At 40.3% G+C, this 19,031-nt stretch overlaps 2 protein-coding genes across 3 annotated transcripts; both read right to left on the bottom strand.

Moving 5' to 3' along the window:
* Nucleotides 1-5,944: 5,944 nt before the first annotated feature.
* On the bottom strand, nt 5,945-14,548 carry si:dkey-26c10.5 (CD209 antigen-like protein A). 2 transcript variants are annotated; one of them, XM_029747121.1, is made up of 8 exons: nt 14,218-14,548; nt 13,906-14,007; nt 12,839-12,919; nt 7,960-8,064; nt 7,625-7,792; nt 7,257-7,408; nt 6,987-7,084; nt 5,945-6,857 (listed from the first exon to the last, which is right to left on the bottom strand). In XM_029747121.1, exons 1-8 carry the CDS (start codon nt 14,294-14,296, stop codon nt 6,731-6,733), a joined length of 912 nt encoding a protein of 303 aa, XP_029602981.1. In that variant the 5' UTR covers nt 14,297-14,548; the 3' UTR covers nt 5,945-6,730. The 2 variants fall into 2 exon arrangements, with proteins under 2 accessions (XP_029602981.1, XP_029602982.1); XM_029747122.1 differs by lacking the exon at nt 12,839-12,919.
* Nucleotides 14,549-14,827: 279 nt separating this feature from the next.
* On the bottom strand, nt 14,828-18,765 carry LOC115188365 (gamma-aminobutyric acid receptor-associated protein-like 1). The gene is made up of 5 exons (XM_029747134.1): nt 18,543-18,765; nt 16,326-16,415; nt 15,913-15,991; nt 15,563-15,681; nt 14,828-15,296 (listed from the first exon to the last, which is right to left on the bottom strand). The coding sequence occupies exons 2-5, from the start codon at nt 16,413-16,415 to the stop codon at nt 15,231-15,233; spliced, it is 354 nt and encodes a 117-aa protein (XP_029602994.1). The 5' UTR covers nt 18,543-18,765; the 3' UTR covers nt 14,828-15,230.
* Nucleotides 18,766-19,031: the final 266 nt, after the last annotated feature.

The raw sequence follows: 19,031 nt of genomic DNA, 5'->3' as shown, positions 1-19,031 counted from the left end.
AGTTCATCAAATGTCTGCCCTGCTAGAGCTGCCCGGTCAATTGCAAGTGGTGTTATTGTGAAGTGGGAACAATGGCTCAGCTGCGAAGTGGTAGGCCACATAAGCTCACAGAACAGGACCGCTGAGTGCTGAAGCGCGTAGAGTGTAAAAATCATCTGTCCTCGGTTGCAACACTCACTACCGAGTTCCAAACGGCTTCTGGAAGCAACATCATCACAATAACTGTTCGTTGGGAGCATCATGAAATGGGTTTCCATGGCCAAGCAGCCACACACAAGCCTAAGATCACCATGCACAATGACAAACATCAGCTGGACTGGTGTAAAACTTGCTGCCATTGGACTCTGGAGAAGTGGAAACGCATTCTCTGGAGTGATGAATCATGTGTCACCATCTGGCAGTCCAGCGGACAAATCTGGGTTTAGCGGATGCCAGGAGAACGCTACTTGCTCAAATGCATAGTGCCAACTGTGGAGGACGAATAATGGTCTGGGGCTGTTTTTCATGGTTCGGGCTAGGCCCCTTAGTTCCAGTGAAGGGAAATCTTAACACTACAGCATACAATGACATTCTAGACGATTCTGTGCTTCCAACTTTGTGGCAACAGTTTGTGGAAGGCCCTTTCCTGTTTATGCATGACAATGCCCCTAGGCACAAAGTGAGGTTCATACAGAAATGGTTTGTCGAGATTGGTGTGGAAGATCTGCACAGAACCCTGACCTCAACCCCATCGAAAACCTTTGGGATGAATTGGAACGCCGACTGCGAGCCAGGCCTAATTGTCCAACATCAGTGCACGACCTCACTAAAGCTCTTGTGGCTGAATGGAAGCAAGTCCCTGCAGCAATGTTCCAACGGCTAGTGGAAAACCTTCCCAGAAGAGTGGAGACTGTTAAAGCAGCAAAGGGGGGACCAACTCTATATTAATGCCCCTGATTTTGGAATGAGATGTTCGACGAGCAGGTGTCCACATATTTTTGGTCATGTAGTGTACCAGTATAGCAGTTGTGCTAAACTCCTAAAGCATAAAAGTTCTTAAAGAATCAATGTGCATCATTAATTAAAATGACAATTGAACAGGTAAAGAGGCATAATAATTACAGCTCCAGATTGCAGGAAAGAGCTGATTCACGTGTAAAAAAAACTACATTCTCCAACTTCCAGAGGGGGCTGACCCCCCCCCCTCCTGTATCCTCACGTACTTCTTGCCCCTTCTAAAATAATGGGTGCATGGCGCCCCTGCATGGACAGTACCAGTCAAAGGTTTGGACACACCTACTCATTCAAGGGTTTTTCTTTATTTTTACTATTTTCTACACTGTATAATAATAGTGAAGACATCAAAAATATTAAATAACACATATGGAATCACATAGTAAACAAAAAAGTGTTAAACAAATCAAAATATCTGTTATTTGAGATTCTTCAAAGTATTCACCCTTTGCCTTGATGACAGCTTTGAACACTCTTGGCATTCTCTCAACCAGCTTCATGTGGTAGTCACCTGGAATGCATTTCAATTAACAGGTGTGCCTTGTTAAAAATGTGGAATTTCTTTCCTTCTTAATGTGTATGAGCCTATCAGTTGTGTTGTGACAAGGTAGGGGTGGTTTACAGAAGATAGACATATTTGGTAAAAGACAGAGTCCATATTATGGCAAGAACAGCTCAAAAAAGCAAAGAGAAATGACGATCCATCATTACTTTAAGACATCAAGGTTAGTCAATCCAGAAAATTTCAAGAACTTTGAAAGCTTCTTCAAATGCAATCGCAAAAACCATCAAGCACTATGATGAAACTGCCTCTCATGAGGACCGCCACAAGAAAGGAAGACCAAGAGTTACCTCTGCTGCAGGGAATAAGTTAATTAGAGTTACCAGCCTCAGAAATTGCAGCCCAAATAAATGCTTCACAGAGTTCAAGTAACAGACATATCTCAGCATCAACTGTTCAGAGGAGACTGCTTGAATCAGGCCTTCACGGTCAAATTGCTGCCAAGAAATCACTACCAAAGGACACCAATAAGAAGAAGAGACTTGCTTGGGCCAAGAAACACGAACAATGGACAATAGACCGGAAGAAATCTGTCCTTGATCTGATGAGTCCAAATTTGAGATTATTGGTTTCAACCGCCGTGTCTTTGTGAAACGCAGAGTAGGTAAATGGATGAACTCCGCATGCGTGGTTCCCACCGTGAAGCATGGAGGAGGAAGTGTGATGGTGTGGGGATGCTTTGCTGGTGACACTGTCTGTGATTTATTTAGAATTCAAGGAACACTTAACCAGCATGGCTACCACAGCATTCTACAGCGATATGCCATTCCATCTGGTTTGCGCTTAGTGGGACTATCATTTGTTTTTCAACAGGACAATGACCCAACACACCTCCAGGCTGTGTAAGGGATATTTGACCATAAAGGAGAGTGATGGAGTGCTGCATCAGATGACCTGGCCTCCACAATCACCCGGCCTCAACCCAATTGAGATGGTTTGGGATAAGTTGGACTGCAGAGTGAAGGAACAGTACCCAACAAGTGCTCAGCATATGTGGGAACTCCTTCAAGACAGTTGGAAAAGCATTCCAAGTGAATCTGGTTGAGAGAATGCCAATAGTGTGCAAAGCTGTCATCAAGGCAAAGGGTGGCTACTCTGAAGAATCTAAAATATATTTTGATTCGTTTAACACTTTTTAGGTTACTACATGATTCCATATGTGTTATTTCATAGTGTTGATGTCTTCTCTACTATTCTACAATGTAGAAAATAGTCAAAATAAAGAAAAACCCTTGAATGAGTAGTTGTGTCCAAACTTGTGACTGGTACTATATACAGTTGAAGTCGGAAGTTTACAAACACTTAGGTTGGTGTCATTAAAACTCGTTTTTCAACCACCACACATTTCTTGTTAACAAACTATAGTTTTGGCAAGTCGTTTAGGACATCTACTTTGTGCATGACACAAGTAATTTTTCCAACAATTGTTTACAGACAGATTATTTAATTTATAATCCACTGTATCACAATTCCAGTGGGTCAGAAGTTTACATACACTAAATTGACTGGGCCTTTAAACAGCTTGGAAAATTCCAGAAAATGTAATGGCTTTAGAAGCTTCTAACAGGCTAATTGATATCATTTCAGTCAATTGGAGGTGTACCTGTGGATGTATTACAAGGCCTACCTTCAAACTCAGTGTCTCTTTGCTTGACATCATGGGAAAATCAAAAGAAATCAGCCAAGACCTCAGAAGAAAATGGTAAACCTCCACAAGTACGGTTCATCCTTGGGAGCAATTTCCAAACGCCTGAAGGTATCACGTTCATCTGTACAAACAATAGTCCGCAAGTATAAACGCCATGGGACCACGCAGCCGTCATACTGCTCAGGAAGGAGACGCGTTCTGTCTCCTAGAGATGAACGTACTTTGGTGCGAAAAGTGCAAATCAATCCCAGAACAACAGCAAAGGACCTTGTGAAGATGCTGGAGGAAACAGGTTCAAATGTATCCATATCCACAGTAAAATGAGTCCTATATCGACATAACCTGAAAGGCCGCTCAGCAAGGAAGAAGCCACTGCTCCAAAACTGCCATAAAGAAGCCAGACTACGGTTTGCAACTGCACATGGGGACAAAGATCGTACTTTTTGGAGAAATGTCCTCTGGTCTGATGAAACAAAAATAATACCGTTTGGCCATAATGACCATCGTTATGTTTGGAGGAAAAAGGGGGAGGCTTGCAAGCCGAAAAACACCATCCCAACCGTGAAGCACAGGGTGGCAGCATCATGTTGTGGGGGTGCTTTGCTGCAAGAGGGACTGGTGCACTTCACAAAATAGATGGCATTATGAGGTGGGAAAATTATGTGGATACATTGAAGTAACATCTCAAGACATCAGTCAGGAAGTTAGAGCTTGGTCACAAATGGGTCTTCCAAATGGACAATGACACCAAGCATACTTCCAAAGTTGTGGCAAAATGGCTTAAGGACAACAAAGTCAAGGTATTGGAGTGGCCATCACAAAGCCCTAACGTCAATTTAATAGAAAATGTGTGGGCAGAACTGAAAAAGCGTGTGTGAGCAAGGAGGCCTACAAACGTTTGACCCAAGTTAAAACCTGTTGGGGCTAGGGGGCAGTATTTGCACGGCTTGATAAAAAACGTACCCGATTTAAACTGGTTACTACTCTTGCCCAGAAACGAGAATATGCATACAATTAGGAGATTTGGATAGAAAACACTCTAAAGTTTCTAAAACTGTTTGAATGGTGTCTGTGAGTATAACAGAACTCATATGGCAGGCCTAAACCTGAGAAGATTCCATACAGGAAGTGCCCTGTCTGACAATTTGTTGTCCTTCTGTTGCATCTCTATCGAAAATACAGCATCTGTGCTGTAACGTGACACTTTCTAAGGCTCCCATTGGCTCTCTAAAGCCACCAGAAAGTGGAATGGGGTGTCTGCTGTCTCTGGGCAAAGTACAACAGCTCTGTTTGTGAGTGGTCAGCCTGAGGACAGTGAGACTGAGATGCACGTTCACGAGAATTCTCCATTTTTTTCTTTCAGCCTTTGAATGAATACAATGTTGCCCGGTTGGAATATTATCGCTATTTTACGAGAAAAATTGCATAAAAATTGATTTTATACAGCGTTTGACATGCTTCTAAGTACGGTAATGGAATATTTTGAAATCTTTTGTCACGAAATGCGCTCGCGCATCACCCTTCGGATAGTGACCTGAACGCACGAACAAAACGGAGCTATTTGAATATAACTATGGATTATTTGGAACCAAAACAACATTTGTCGTTGAAGTAGAAGTCTTGGAAGTGCATTCTGACGAAGAACAGCAAAGGTAATCCAATTTTTCTAATAGTAATTCTGAGTTTAGTGAGTCCCAAACTTGGTGGGTGTCAAAATAGCTAGCCGTGATGGCCGAGTTATGTACTCAGAATATTGCAAAATGTGCTTTCGCCGAAAAGCTATTTTAAAATCTGACACCGCGATTGCATAAAGGAGTTCTGTATCTATAATTCTTTAAATAATTGTTATGTATTTTGTGAACGTTTATCATGAGTAATTTAGTAAATTCACCGGAAGTTTTCGGTGGGAATGCTAGTTCTGAACATCACATGCTAATGTAAAAAGCTGGTTTTTGATATAAATATGAACTTGATTGAACAAAACATGCATGTATTGTATAACATAATGTCCTAGGAGTGTCATCTGATGAAGATCATCAAACGTTAGTGCTGCATTTAGCTGCGGTTTGGGTTTATGTGACATATATGCTTGCTTTGAAAATGGCTGTGTGATTATTTTTGGCAGGGTACTCTCCTGACATAATCTAATGTTTTGCTTTCGCTGTAAATCCTTTTTGAAATCGGACAATGTGGTTAGATTAACGAGAGTCTTATCTTTAAAATGGTGTAAAATAGTCATATGTTTGAGAAATTTAAGTTATAGCATTTTTGAGGTATTTGTATTTCGCGCCACGCGATTCCACTGGCTGTTGACTAGGGTGGGACGCTAGCCCAGGGAAGTTAAACAATTTAAAGGCAATGCTACCAAATACTAATTGAGTGTATGTAAACTTCTGACCCACTGGGAATGTGATGAAGGAAATAAAAGCTGAAATAAATCATTCTCTACTATTATTCTGACATTTCACATTCTTAAAATAAAGTGGTGATTCTAACTGACCTAAGACAGGGAATTTTTACTAGGAGTAAATGTCAGGAATTGTGAAAAACTGAGTTTAAATGTATTTGGCTAAGGTGTATGTAAACTTCCGACTTCAACTGTATATGCAGTATTACATGTCAAAAACAAAATATTTGTACATGGGTATGACTGGGTTGAAATGTAGACTAGATTCTATTTCAATTTTCTTGGACCATGTATGTTACTTTATCATTCCAAGTAAAGCACATGAACACTTTTTATGAAAGATTTGATGAGACAGTATAATAACTGATTCTTTATTACAGGGACAAATTATATTAAACTTTTGTTTCTTTTAGGATTGTGAATCAATACTTAAAACCTAATGATTGGTTAATGCACGTAATCATGTAGGTCATTATCACATTCAAAGGCATTAAGAAAACATATAGAAACATCTCAGTATAACAAGCAAATAAGTGCAATATAGAGTGTTAATCTAGTGCAAATTCTAACTGAAACTGGTAGGCCGACTTGATTGTTCTTCACAAGGCATAACTAACTGTAATGTGATTATATTTACCATCATTGGTCAAACCTGGATGTCTAATGAATGAATTATAACATAGACGTATGTCATAAAGTGTATAATCAAGGTTTAAAAGGCTATTGATAGATATGCGTAATCGTGGTTTAAAAGGCTATTGATAGAGATGCGTAATCGTGGTTTAAAAGGCTATTGATAGAGATGCGTAATCGTGGTTTAAAAGGCTATTGATAGAGATGCGTAATCGTGGTTTAAAAGGCTATTGATAGAGATGCGTAATCGTGGTTTAAAAGGCTATGGAATAGGAGTATTGACAGGTTTCTTAGTTGGAATATGGCAGTGGCCACCAACCCTGCTGACCAACATGGTGTACAACACTTAAATGATTCAGCTAATCAAGGTGATTCATTGACTAGCTAAATCATGTGTCTTACTGCTGGGCTGTAACAAAAGCCTGTACATCGTATAGATCTCCAGGACCAGGGTTGGTGACTGCTGGCAGATGGTGAAGTCTGTCCTTTAGTGCCCCCTCTGGCAGATGTAGAAGCTGTAATCGTCACATGATGTGGAGCTCCAGCTTCTCTCAGGAGGACCCCTTCCTGTCAGTAACCCACAATCCCCTTGTCTGTTGGATCCTGACCAGTAACTATCAATGAGAGGAAAGGGAACAGCTCAGTACTGTCCATACTAAAACATTACAATTATTTTCATTTCTGGATAACATAGTCTGTTTGTCGTCTTGAAGGCCAATAAACATCATCATCGGTTGTCTCACCTCTGTCCCAGTGCAGTGTTGTTGACCCAAACCCAGTTCCTGGTTCTCTGTCTCAGGCCGATCCAGTACATCAGGTTTCCCTTCTTCGTTAGAAAGGTCTGGGAGAATTATTTGTTTTTACACTGTTTTTATTGGACTATTAGTAACCTTAGTCAATCCAAATTTTATGTATGATTGTCATACTTTGCTATCATCATTGCATGGTCACTGTTATACAAAGAAGAGAAACAAGAGGTAACAAGAGAGGAGTAACAATTGTAGTAGAACCACCTGCACTGTTTTGTTTGTTATGACGGCCAGATCTGCCCCTGTCTTCTTACACTCGTCCCTGCTCTCGTCCCAGTTCATTCTGTCTCTGGAGAGGAAGTAGCAGGAGCTCTCAAAGTGCAGCCAGCCTTCATCACACTTGTGGCACGCAGGTACTGGAGAAAAGGAGGGAAATTACTCTTCAAGTACAACATGTAGTTCAATTAATACATGTAGGTTTAATAATTATTATTAGCGTGGTATGAAGTCAAAGAGAAAACACTGTAGTGGTACAATACATCTCAAAGCATTAGATCGATACATTGACAATATGTAGAGCGATATAGTTGAATAGGTTGCATTAGACTAACACACTACAGTGGTGGACTCACCCTGGCTCTGTTGTTGGAAGTATTGTGCTTGGCATGTCTGCAGGCTGCACACCTCAGTGGACTGGAACCTCTCCTCTTTAGCCTCAATCCCTTTTTCAGTCACACTCCCCTTCTCTTTAGCCTCAATCCCCTTTTCAGTTCCATGACAGACCTGAGGCTGGGATGGAACTAGAGAATAATGAAGAAAAAAAGAGAATGGAATCCTATTACACATTTGTTTAGTTCTTTCTTGCATAGAAGGCTATCTAAAATAACATACTAGATATTCTATCAAAATAATGAGTCTTGCCTGTTTCTAAATCACTATTCTAGAATAGAAAGTCTATGATACTCACATTTGACACAGAGGATGATGATGACGAGCAGTAGAACCAGACAGATGGCAGACAGTAGTAAACACACTGCGCGGTACAGACCAACGTTCCCCAGGACCTGCAGGTCTAGACAAGGAAAGAATAGTCTTAAGGGCCATCCACACCAAAGACGAAAACAATAACATTATACACTGAGTGTACAAAGCATTAGGAACACCTTCCTAATATTGATTTGGACCCCCTTTTCCCCTTAGAACAGCCTGAATTTGTCGAGACGTGGACTCTACTAGGTGTTGAAAGCGTTCCACAGGGATGCTGGCCCATGTTGACTCCAACGCTTCCCACAGTTGTGTCAAGTTGGCTGGATGTCCTTTTGGGTGATGGACCATTCATGATACACACAGGAAACGGTTAAGTGTGAAAAATCCAGCAGCGTTGCAGTTCTTGACACACTCAAACCGGGGCGCCTGGCACCTACTACCATACCCCGTTCAAAGGCACTTAAATCTTTTGTCTTTCCCATTCACCCTCTGAATGGCACACACACAATCCATGTCTCAATTGTCTCAAGGTTTAAAAGCTGACAGACGTTTTTCACTGTTTCACTGTGGTCTTAGTCATCAATCTAGCAAGAGATCAATATTTTATTAATGTAGTAGTGTTTCCCCCCTAGAAAGCTATGACCTATGGCTGTCACCTGGAATTATTTATTTATGTCTGAGATAATAACACTTTTCAACCCATATGATCTAATACACAATACAAGTCTAATACAAATATGATAATATGATTTATTTATTTTTTATGAATGAATAAGCCTTTTTAAACTTTATAATATGCCCATATATAGTTATAATCTGCTGTAGGAACAACTACCCAAAATATTTCACCTTCTTTATTACATTAATGATAGTCAAAATCTGTTAAATGTGTGAACGTCTAAATCAACATTTGGGCCATTTAAACAGCTTGCATCCCTCCTATAGACAAGTGGAGAAGGGCCATGTAAAGGGCTCGATTGTGTCATTATGAACACATGCAATGTATCTGCCTCCGATATAAAATGTTTGACTTCCTCACAAACTTGTGAGTGTGTAGGTCGCAATCTTTATCGTAGAGCTATGAAAGTTATGTATTTAGATCCGCCTGCTCGAGACAAATTCAGCAATTGCTTTGCCATGTCTGTGCCATGAAGCAGTCAAGACGGATAAATGTTTTTCTAAGGACCGCCCCTTTGACCTAACGCTGCAGTAAAGTGATATAAATAGATGTAATGATGCAGCCAACCACCAAAGGGAGGCAAATACAAGTTTATTCGACAAAGGATGTTGACGTAGTCCTAGGAAGCTCTGGATGGCTGTCTTCTGACTTATAAAATGGTGGGAAATCAATAAAATAAGTAATGTAAACATTCATATTTTTAAAGTAATTCTAGTGCCCAATTTGGAAAAAGCCTTGCGTTTTGAATGCCTGTTTCATTCTGAAATAATAATAATCTAGCCAAGGCCTGATTAGACAACCATTTTGATCAGTAACGCGTCTTTTCTCAACAGTTTCCAAGGTTCCGAAAGGCACATTAGCAGGACAGTCAGAGTGTGTATTTTGTCAAGATGTATTGGCATTAACATATACTGTACCAGTCAAAAGTTTGGACACACCTATTCATTCAAGGGTTTTTCTGTATTTGTTACATTGTAGAATAATAGTGAAGACATCAAAACGATAAAATAACACATATGGAATCATGTAGTAACTAAAAAAAATAAAAAATAGCCACCCTTTGCCTTGATGACAGCTTTGCACACTCTTGGCATTCTCTCAACGAACTTCATGAGGAATGCTTTTCCAACAGTCTTGAAGGAGTTCCCATGAAGGCCTGATTCATGCAGTCTCCTCTGAACAGTTGATGTTGAGATGTGTCTGTTGAACTCTGAAGCATTTATTTGGGCTTAAGGTGTGGTCTTTACTCCCAAATTTCACTTAAATATAACTTCCAAATGAAGAGAGACAATGATACATAAAGTAATCTGGGGAAAAAATGCAATTTTATGGACAACGGTGGATGGTTCTTAAAATAACCTTTGTGTTAGGGGGCTCTTAAAAGAGCAGTTTCACTCCACGGCATACTGCCATGGGACTTCACCTGCTGGCGATGAGAAGTAGGTGGTAAGTTTCTCCCTCACCTGGAGTGCCTGTCTGGGGGCGTTGTTGGCACCTGCCCTGTTGACATCAGGTAGGTGACCATTTGGCGTGCCCATTTCCATCCAGAGCGGCTCCTGGAATGACCTCCGCAGGTAGTTATAGAGAACACATGTGGCCTTCACGCAGGCATCGACATTTGAGGGGCTGAGACCAAGCACTCTCCAATACATTCTCCACCGAGCTGCCAGAATCCCAAAGGCACATTCAACAACTAACCTTGCCCTGGACAGTCGTTTGTTAAAGATCCTCACAGGCTTTGGCAATGGCAGCTGTCGTCCAGCGTAGGGCCTCATGAGGTTGGGTCTCAAAGGGAAGCCCTCATTGCCGATGTAGACGTGGGGAACAGGTCCCAGGTCTTCAGCCCCAGGGAGTGATGCAGGTGGTGGAATCTCCAAGGTGCCATCCTGAAGTGCCTGGCCGAAGGCAGAGTCCCGGAGGGTCCAGCCATCACTTCACTTGCCATAAGCACCAACATCGACAACACAGAAATAGTAGATGGCATCTACTACAGCCAAGAGTACAACTTAATATGTACCCTTGTTGTAGAATTGCGAGCCTGAGCACGGTGGAGCCTGGATTACTACATGTTTCCCGTCAATGGAGCCAAGACAGTTGGGGAAATTCCACCTCTCCAGGAACTCAGCAGGGATGGCCCTCCAGTCTTCCTCCTTGGGGACAGGCATGTATTCACCAACCAGACAGTCCCAAATGGCTTGTGCCACAGAGGGGACAATGCCAGCCACCGTGGACCGTCCAACTCGGAAGCTGAATTCAATGGTCCTGTAGGAGTCCCCTGTCGCCAAGAATGTAAAATATAATTCCAAATAATTATCAATATTGTGTTTAAATTGAATTCCGCCCACATATTATATCTACTCATATAGCTACCTCCTTACTGTTTATTATGCTCTACTAATTATATTGTAATACTCATCAACCATCATTAACAATGTCTTGAAACAGTACAATTCAGTCTATGACTATATCAATAAACTGTAGCCCAGGCCAACTCTACTATTAGAAAGAATGGTACTATCTACTTAAAAGGGTTCTCCGGCTGTCCCCATAGGAGATCCCTTTTTGGTTCCAGGTAGTACCCCTTTTGGTTCCAAGTAGAACCCTATTGGGTTCCATGTATAACATTTTCACCAAAGGGTTATACCTGGAACCAAAAATGGTTATCCTATGGGGAAAGCAGAAGGACACTTTTGGAACCTTTTTCTCTAAGAGTGTACAGTGAGGGAAAAAAGTATTTGATCCCCTGCTGATTTTGTACGTTTGCCCACTGACAAAGAAATGATCAGTCTATAATTTTAATGGTAGATTTATTTGAACAGTGAGAGACAGAATAACAACAAAAAAATCCAGAACACAGAACGCACTGCAACTGCCTCTGCAACGCAATGCTGCAAGGCAAACGCAGCGTTAAATTGGAAATGTATGTACTTCTGGTGTATCAAAACGCAATAATACAGTCGGTGTGTTCGAAGCGTTACCTTGTCACAACACAACTGATTGGTTCAAACACATTCAGAAGTAAAGAAATTCCACAAATTAACTTTTAACAAGGCACACCTGTTCATTGAAATGCATTCCAGGTGACTACCACATGAAGCTGGTTGAGAGAATGCCAAGAGTGTGCAAAGCTGTCATCAAGGCAAAGGGTGGCTACTTTGAAGAATCTCAAATATATTTCGTTTTTTTTAACCCTTTCTTGGTTACTACATGATTCCATGTGTTATTTCATAGTTGATGTCTTCTACAATGTAGAAAATAGTAAAAATAAAGAAAACCCCTTGAAATAGTAGGTGTGTCCAAGCTTTTGACTGGTACTGTACCATCGGAAAATATGGCCTTATACTGATATGCGCTGTTTGTCATGTATCATCATTCTCCCAAGTCGTTCTATATCAGCTGTGGTGAAAAAAGTACTCAATCGTCATACTTGAGTAAAAGTAAAGATGCCTTAATAGAAAATAACTAAAGTAAAAGTGAAAGTCACCCAGTAAAATACTACTTGAGTAAAAGTCTAAAAGTATTTGGTTTTAAATATACTTAAGTATCAAAAGTAAATGGAATTGCTAAAATATACTTAAGTATCAAAAGTAAAAGTATTCATAATTTCTAATCCCTTATATTATGCAAATCAGACGGCATCATTTTTATTACATTTTTTATTTACGGATAGCCAGAGGCACACCAACACTCCGACATTCATTTACAAATGAAGCATTTGTGTTTAGGTAGTCCGACAGATCAGAGGCAGTAGGGATGACCAGGGATGTTCCCTTGATAAGTGCATGAATTTGACAATTTTCCTGTCAAAATGTAAAGAGTACTTTTGGGTGTCAGGGAAAATGTATGAAGTAAAAAAGTACATTATTTTCTTTAGGCAAGTTTACTGTGCCCTCCTCTCGCAGCTAGAGCCAAGAGCGCCTTTTTGATTGGTTGTTAGGGACTGGGTAAACATCGCTCTGAAAGTGACCCAAACGATAGATAGATCTCGTTATCCACTACTTTTGTAGTTATAGTTGTAATGTGAACGCTCCTGTTCACTTGAATTTGAACGAGTTCAATTGTTTGATGTTATAGTTCGTTATAGGTATCGTTCTTGGACGGCCCTGGCTTTGTTATGTGGCCGGCACCATCAGACATTTTATAAGCAATCACTACGAGTAACAATTGAAATCCTGCTTACCTTTCTCTTGCTGTTCATTCACTTCAACCGATAACTTTGTATTTGCCTCATCTGGTAATTTGGCATTCACTCCACTTCCTCCTATACGGCAAAATTGTATATACATGACTGTCGTTCCTGACCCACAGACTGCGACTGTGAAGGCTAAATGCACTGTGATTTAAAAAATAATCCCTCTCCGTCTCTATAGCAACGTGCCCTTTTCAGATTTATAATTAATTCCTGTAATACATGTAATACTATGTCTGTCCCAAAATCCTTTGGCTGCTACTGCTACTTTCTGTCTCTCTATCTCTGCGTGTATAGAGACAGCGTTCTGAATAACTGTCTGGAGAGATATCAAGTCTTTGGAGAGATGTCCATTCAGCCTGGCTGTGTTTTTCAACGATAGATCTGCCTGGAGGTCTGCTATTATCATGTCTCAGCCTTGATTGTGAGACAGACAAACAGGTCCTTTCTCTCCAGATGGGTTTCAATATGTTACAAGCTAGATAATATTCTCCCCTTATTTCATGTTTCCATGTCAGAAATATAGAAATCCTGTTATATGGACATTTTGGAACATTGACATTCTGGTTTTGTTATAACAACTTCACCTCACCTGTAACATGTGCCATATAAGGGTTGGCAATGAATGACCACAACAGTCTAGACATGCAGATGCAAACTGTATACCACACACAACATTAATAGTAGGCTAGACCAAGGAAATGTGTCGGTAATCAAAATTCGGAACTGGGAAAACTACTTTCACAGTTGCACTGACTATTTTTCTCTCTCTCACTCATTCAGTCTTTCTCGATTCCTCTTTTTCCACTCTTGCGTATTAAAAGTAGAAATTATGTTTATTACTTTAATAGGACATTTTTAGACCTCTGTTTATTTAGGATTAGTTCAGACATATGTAATAATAATGTAATCATCTTATAATTATAATATTTGGGGTTTAGACCGGGTGTCTGTAAATCACTTTGTGACATCTGCTTATGTAAAAATGGATTTATAAAATATACTTCATTGATTAAATTTGATGAATAATATAATAACAGTGTTATAGCCAGTTGTACCTGGTCTGTCTCTGGCACAGGGCTGGCCAGGAGAAGCTTCAGCATAAATGTCCTCCGATGGACTCTTCAGTTTGGAATAGATTGTAGATTCAGCTTCCTCGACTGATAGACATGCAGACACAGATAGGTTATGTGAGGACCAAATGAATCTTCTCAGAACACAACAAAAAATAGCATATAGCCTAAGACGCTTTTTAAAAGGATTGAACCTACAGTAAGAGAAATTAAAATATGCTGATGTATTCCGAGGAAAGCGGTGCAAATTTACCCCAGTAGCTCAAGTTTGGTGATGAAGATGGTCTCTTTCTTTACCTGAGGTCTCCAGCATTCTCTGACTCTCGTCCACTTCCACCACTCTTTCCTCCTCTTGGGGGATTTCTTGCATCTCCATGATTCTCCCGTTTTCTGTCTGGGTCTCGAACTTTCTATTTCCCTGGAAAGCCTATAAGCCTATTCAGCAAAAACTCCAGAAAGTTACTTGTGTAGCAAGTCTCCCACACACAAACCTAATATGTCTATTTAAATTATCTCCCTTAGTCTCTGTAGCTAGTGTCACCTGAATGCAAAATAAATAATGCACTAAAGTTATCCCTCCTTTCAGTTACAAGTTACACTTCCTCACTGATTTCTCTTTGGCTCACTCACTCTTTTTTATTAAAGACGTTTCGTCATTCCCTCTCGCCATTCCTGTGTCAGCAATTTATTTTAATTGGGATATTTATGAGAAATGTGATTGAAAATGAATCATATAGTATATCCAAATGAATCATCTTAGAACTTCTGCAAAAGACAAATGTCTTACATTCACAACTTTTTAAAATAGAGGATGAGATGGGGACAGTTTGTGATGTGACAATACACACTCGCACACAGTCTTGCTTGAATAAAACTTTTTTTTTTTAAATGACAAAATACAGAACTAGCAAACCATGCATTTTGGATTTTATTTTCCACAAAAGTCCATGATATTAATTTACACAAAAAAATACTATTTGCATTAAATACAGATGGCTGGCTGAGAAAGAAAGATAGGAATAAAAGAGCTTTCCCCTTAACACTCTTCTTTTATTGAAATCTCTTTTTCACTCCCCCTATTTCCAATTACCCCGTTATTTTTCAAATTTAGAATGCCTTAGCATGGTTGAGAGCATACTGACACAGAATATGATCACTCCAAAAATACTGACAAAACTTATACAAACCCTACCCACCAAACTCTCCTCCCCACCATCTCCTAAATTCTTAAAGAATAGTGGTGAAACATTACAAAGAGCTCTCTCCCATCTCCAGTCTCTCTCTCTCTCTTTCCTCCTTTTTGTCCCGTCTCAGGCACCGTAGACGCTCTCGTTACTGTAGGTCATGTATAGGAACAGGTCCTCTTCATGGTGCTCCTGTGAGGGACGGGGGAGGACAGGGAGGGAAATAAGGATTTAAAATGGCAAAAGCAGAACTGCTGATAATAACTGAAGTATGTACACGGAATAAAACATGATATTTTAATTGCAATTGTTTATAACATAGGCAAAACCCACGCAACACAATCTCAATGTAATGGAGTTGTGTCACTGACCGTGAGGGAATGCCCGGCATCTGGATCTCGTGTCAGGGGGTCATGGGGGTAGGATAAAAAGTTGTGTCAGTGTGCGTGTGTGTTTACCTCATAGACTGCAGAGAGAGGAGAACTGGATGGGGGAAGGGAGTTGTTGACGAAAAAGAAGAGAGCCTCCTCAGGTCTCATAGACACACGCTGTCGGATCAGGAAGCACAGTTGACCCACTGAGAGAGAAAAATAGAGAAATGCTCAGGCAGAGACTTACAGAACGAAAATAAACACATTACCTAGACTTTCATTTCAAAAGAAGAGGAAGAGTGGCACAATAGTGGAGAAAATAAGGAAGGAGGAGAGAAGGAAGAGAGGGACTGGGAGAGGGAAGAGGATAAGAACAAGGTCATGAGTTGGAAGAGAGGAAATAATTGTGAGAAAGACAGACATCTCGTCAGTTTCACCTGTGAGGTCAGAGGGCACGAGGTACTTCTTCTTGTCCAGGTCAGGAGCTCTCGACCTGGTAGCCCTCTCCACAATTATCTGGTTTAGGAGGTAACACAGTACTTGATCAGTAATTACACACTGCACCATCATGTCTCATTCAACTGGAGCCAAGAAACTTGGCATGCAAGGCTAAGATCCATGTATTGAACCCTATCTGATCTTAATAACACCTTACTAGCTTCCTTTCCTTTCATCCCTTGCCAGGATCACTTATCTGCTGATAAAAGGGATGGATAGGGTTTTTAGGCCCTGAAAATGAATTCACAATCATGAGTCTGATGTCCTTTCAGATCAGTGGCAATGGTCATAAGAGAAAGGAGTTAAGGAAAGGAAGCTATCCAACACTGGCATTTATTCTGTTCACACTCACCGGTATCTTGTCGGGATGCTTGGCTCGCACCCTCTCACCCTCTGCCCTCCTCACCTCCAGTGGTACAGAGCGCTGGTACTGACTGTCCATCTACACAGACACACAGGGACGGGCCAACAGTGGTTAACATTTGATAAAACATCATATATGGATGCACCGCTATCATTGCAACACCACTGTATCTGTTTATTGCTGTTACTTGCAGTTGTGCATATAATAATGCGGGATAAAATATGTTAAGTGATATTCTTCAAACAACATCTATTCTTATGTGTATAGTTAATTTAAAAAGTAAAATATAGCCTAACCAGCTGGCTATGTGTGAAGCCTGGAGCCACTTCTCAGCTGTACCTTGATATCAAGGTACCAAGACCATGATGACATAATGGATCAGGTACACAAAATAAAACTTGTCAAGGAGAGTCAGATAGGCTATTGTATGCTGTCTTGAGAACTCAAATCATTTGAAATCATGTCTTCAAAAAGAAAGGAGGACCAAGGCACTCTTCATATAATTGATTAAAATGCCTTTATTAGTATGGCATGTTCAATAGAAACAATGTTTTTTTTAAAAACCGACGCGTTTCGGCTGCATGGCCTTCATCAGGGTGTACAAAGAAATAATACAATGTTCTCTGTTTAACAGCTTTTCCAATTAACCCTAATTAGAAGGGGGAGTGGTTAAAATTGATTGGACACACCTAGTAAGCAATAGTATACACACTTTAAAGTGAAATGCTGTAGCTATGTTATCATAAAAATGTAACTCCAAACTAGAAGTATCAGAACACTTAGAAAGGTAGTTCTAACCTTAAATATGTCTGGGCGAAGTGTCAAGAATAAGAAAGCAATACATTCCATAGTACACTAGAACACAGCAAAACATGAACAACAAGAGTCTAAACATAGCTGAGGGCAATTGAGCAAAGATATCCACTAGATGACAGCAAATGTACCCATCACAACCCTACAGGAAGGGTGAGAAATCCATATCTTCATTCAAACCCGGGTATTTAGTGGCCTGTAGTTTGTAAATCCAAAAACTTTCCATTTGGTTTAACTGTTTAAGGCGGTCCCCTTTTCTAATAGAGGCCGGGATATGATCAATGTAAATGTAACCAGTGCAACCATTGCAGAAATATTGCACATAAAAAGTATTTCGTTGATACAGCTTCCAAAATGGAGTATTACGTCAAGCATTTCATTAACTGCAAAACCACTCATGTCATCTATAGATTGGAATGTCCACAGTGCAAGGTGTTCTATATTGGACGGACAAAGAGACGCCTTCAAGATCGCCTAGCGGAACACAAGTACGCCATACGGGTAGGCAATGAAGACTACCCCATGGCAAGGCACTACAAGTCCTTACACCATGGCAACCCTGCCTCCCTACAAGCTATGGGTATTGATCATATCCCGGCCTCTATTAGAAAAGGGGACCGCCTTAAACAGTTAAACCAAATGGAAAGTTTTTGGATTTACAAACTACAGACCAACTCAACCCTTTTACCAAAGAGCACCTTCTGTCTACCAACATTTACTATTGTGTACCTTAGTAGCGCTTCCCTTCCTCCTCTTTCTATTTGAAATCATGTATTGTATGTAGAGGGGCCTACAATGTTAATACGTTTTTTTTTTTTACATTTCTTTAAACTTTATCAATGTGATATGCATATATAGTCAGATTTGCACTTGTTGGTAAACTAAATATTGAGATTAGATATGAAAATGTACAACATAGCTTACATTGCGTGAGCACACTGGCTTGCTTTCTAATGGATACATTAATTAGCTACACAGTTTATTTACAAACATCGTGTGATAGCCACGGTAACGTTAGCTAAAATGGATAAATCATAAAAGCTGCAGATTGAATTCTGCATCGCCCTGTTTCTATCACAGCCAACTACAGTAGCCTACTGTTGTGGTTTTTCAGACAATGGCAAGGTGGCCACGTCATTATTTACATTTTTGGGCTTGGTCAGCTGAGTAGGCGAAGGTTAACGTTAGCTACCTCCAGTAGCTAGTTTACGTTGCAAGCGGATGTTATGGCGAATCCTTATAGCTGAATGAAAAACGTATTCATATGACATCCAAAAGAGAGCCAATACCAGCCAACAAATCGATCAAAGCTATTTCTGATATTGTGCCAGATTAAGGAATATGCTGCACGATCTCGAAGCGAAGACAATGAATAAACAGTCAGACACTCACCTTCTTTGGAAAAACGTAATAAAAACAAATACAATTGAAAATTCCACACCGATCTTTCCCACCGACTCTTCACGTAACCAACGCTATCATATAATGAGCACGACGGACAGTTATTTTGGATGAAATTATTTAAACGAAATATATTCTTAAATAGCCGACTGTTCTAACTAGCTAGCTACTTCTTCTTCTTGCACTAGATACAACAACAAATATAGTAACGCCCAAATTGAGTTATTTAGACCAATGAACGTCCTTTGCGCGGATGGACAAAGTTTTTAACCACTCGGGCAGAGTTGGGGGCGGTGTTTATGTTTGTTTACAATGCTCCCATTGGAGTAATTGTGCTCTTTCCCGCCCCCTGACTCGGATTTTGCTTGAATTACGTTTTAGTCAACCAATTCAATTGTTAGAAAACTGGGCCAGGAGCTGTTTCTTCTACGTGCCAGACGTTGCATACGTGCCAGACGTTGCATACCATTTGTCCTGTAA

The sequence above is a fragment of the Salmo trutta genome, chromosome 3 (assembly GCF_901001165.1).
Source record: "Salmo trutta chromosome 3, fSalTru1.1, whole genome shotgun sequence".
In the NCBI taxonomy this organism is placed as follows: domain Eukaryota; kingdom Metazoa; phylum Chordata; class Actinopteri; order Salmoniformes; family Salmonidae; genus Salmo; species Salmo trutta.
Note: the sequence above shows the minus strand (reverse complement) of the source record. Positions and strands in the feature narration are given on the sequence as shown.

Excerpts from the sequence above, each read along its gene's own strand:
- si:dkey-26c10.5 (XM_029747121.1), bottom strand. The coding sequence starts at position 14,296 with ATGGAGATGCAAGAAATCCCCCAAGAGGAGGAAAGAGTGGTGGAAGTG. Across the intron at positions 12,920-13,905 it reads CTGTGCCAGAGACAGACCAG|GAGGAAGTGGAGTGAATGCC; the intron begins GTACAACTGGCT and ends TTTGCCGTATAG. Across the intron at positions 7,793-7,959 it reads CATCATCCTCTGTGTCAAAT|TTCCATCCCAGCCTCAGGTC; the intron begins GTGAGTATCATA and ends ATTATTCTCTAG.
- LOC115188365 (XM_029747134.1), bottom strand. The coding sequence starts at position 16,415 with ATGGACAGTCAGTACCAGCGCTCTGTACCACTGGAGGTGAGGAGGGCA. Across the intron at positions 15,682-15,912 it reads CGTGCCCTCTGACCTCACAG|TGGGTCAACTGTGCTTCCTG; the intron begins GTGAAACTGACG and ends TTTCTCTCTCAG. Across the intron at positions 15,297-15,562 it reads CTCTCTCTGCAGTCTATGAG|GAGCACCATGAAGAGGACCT; the intron begins GTAAACACACAC and ends CGTCCCTCACAG.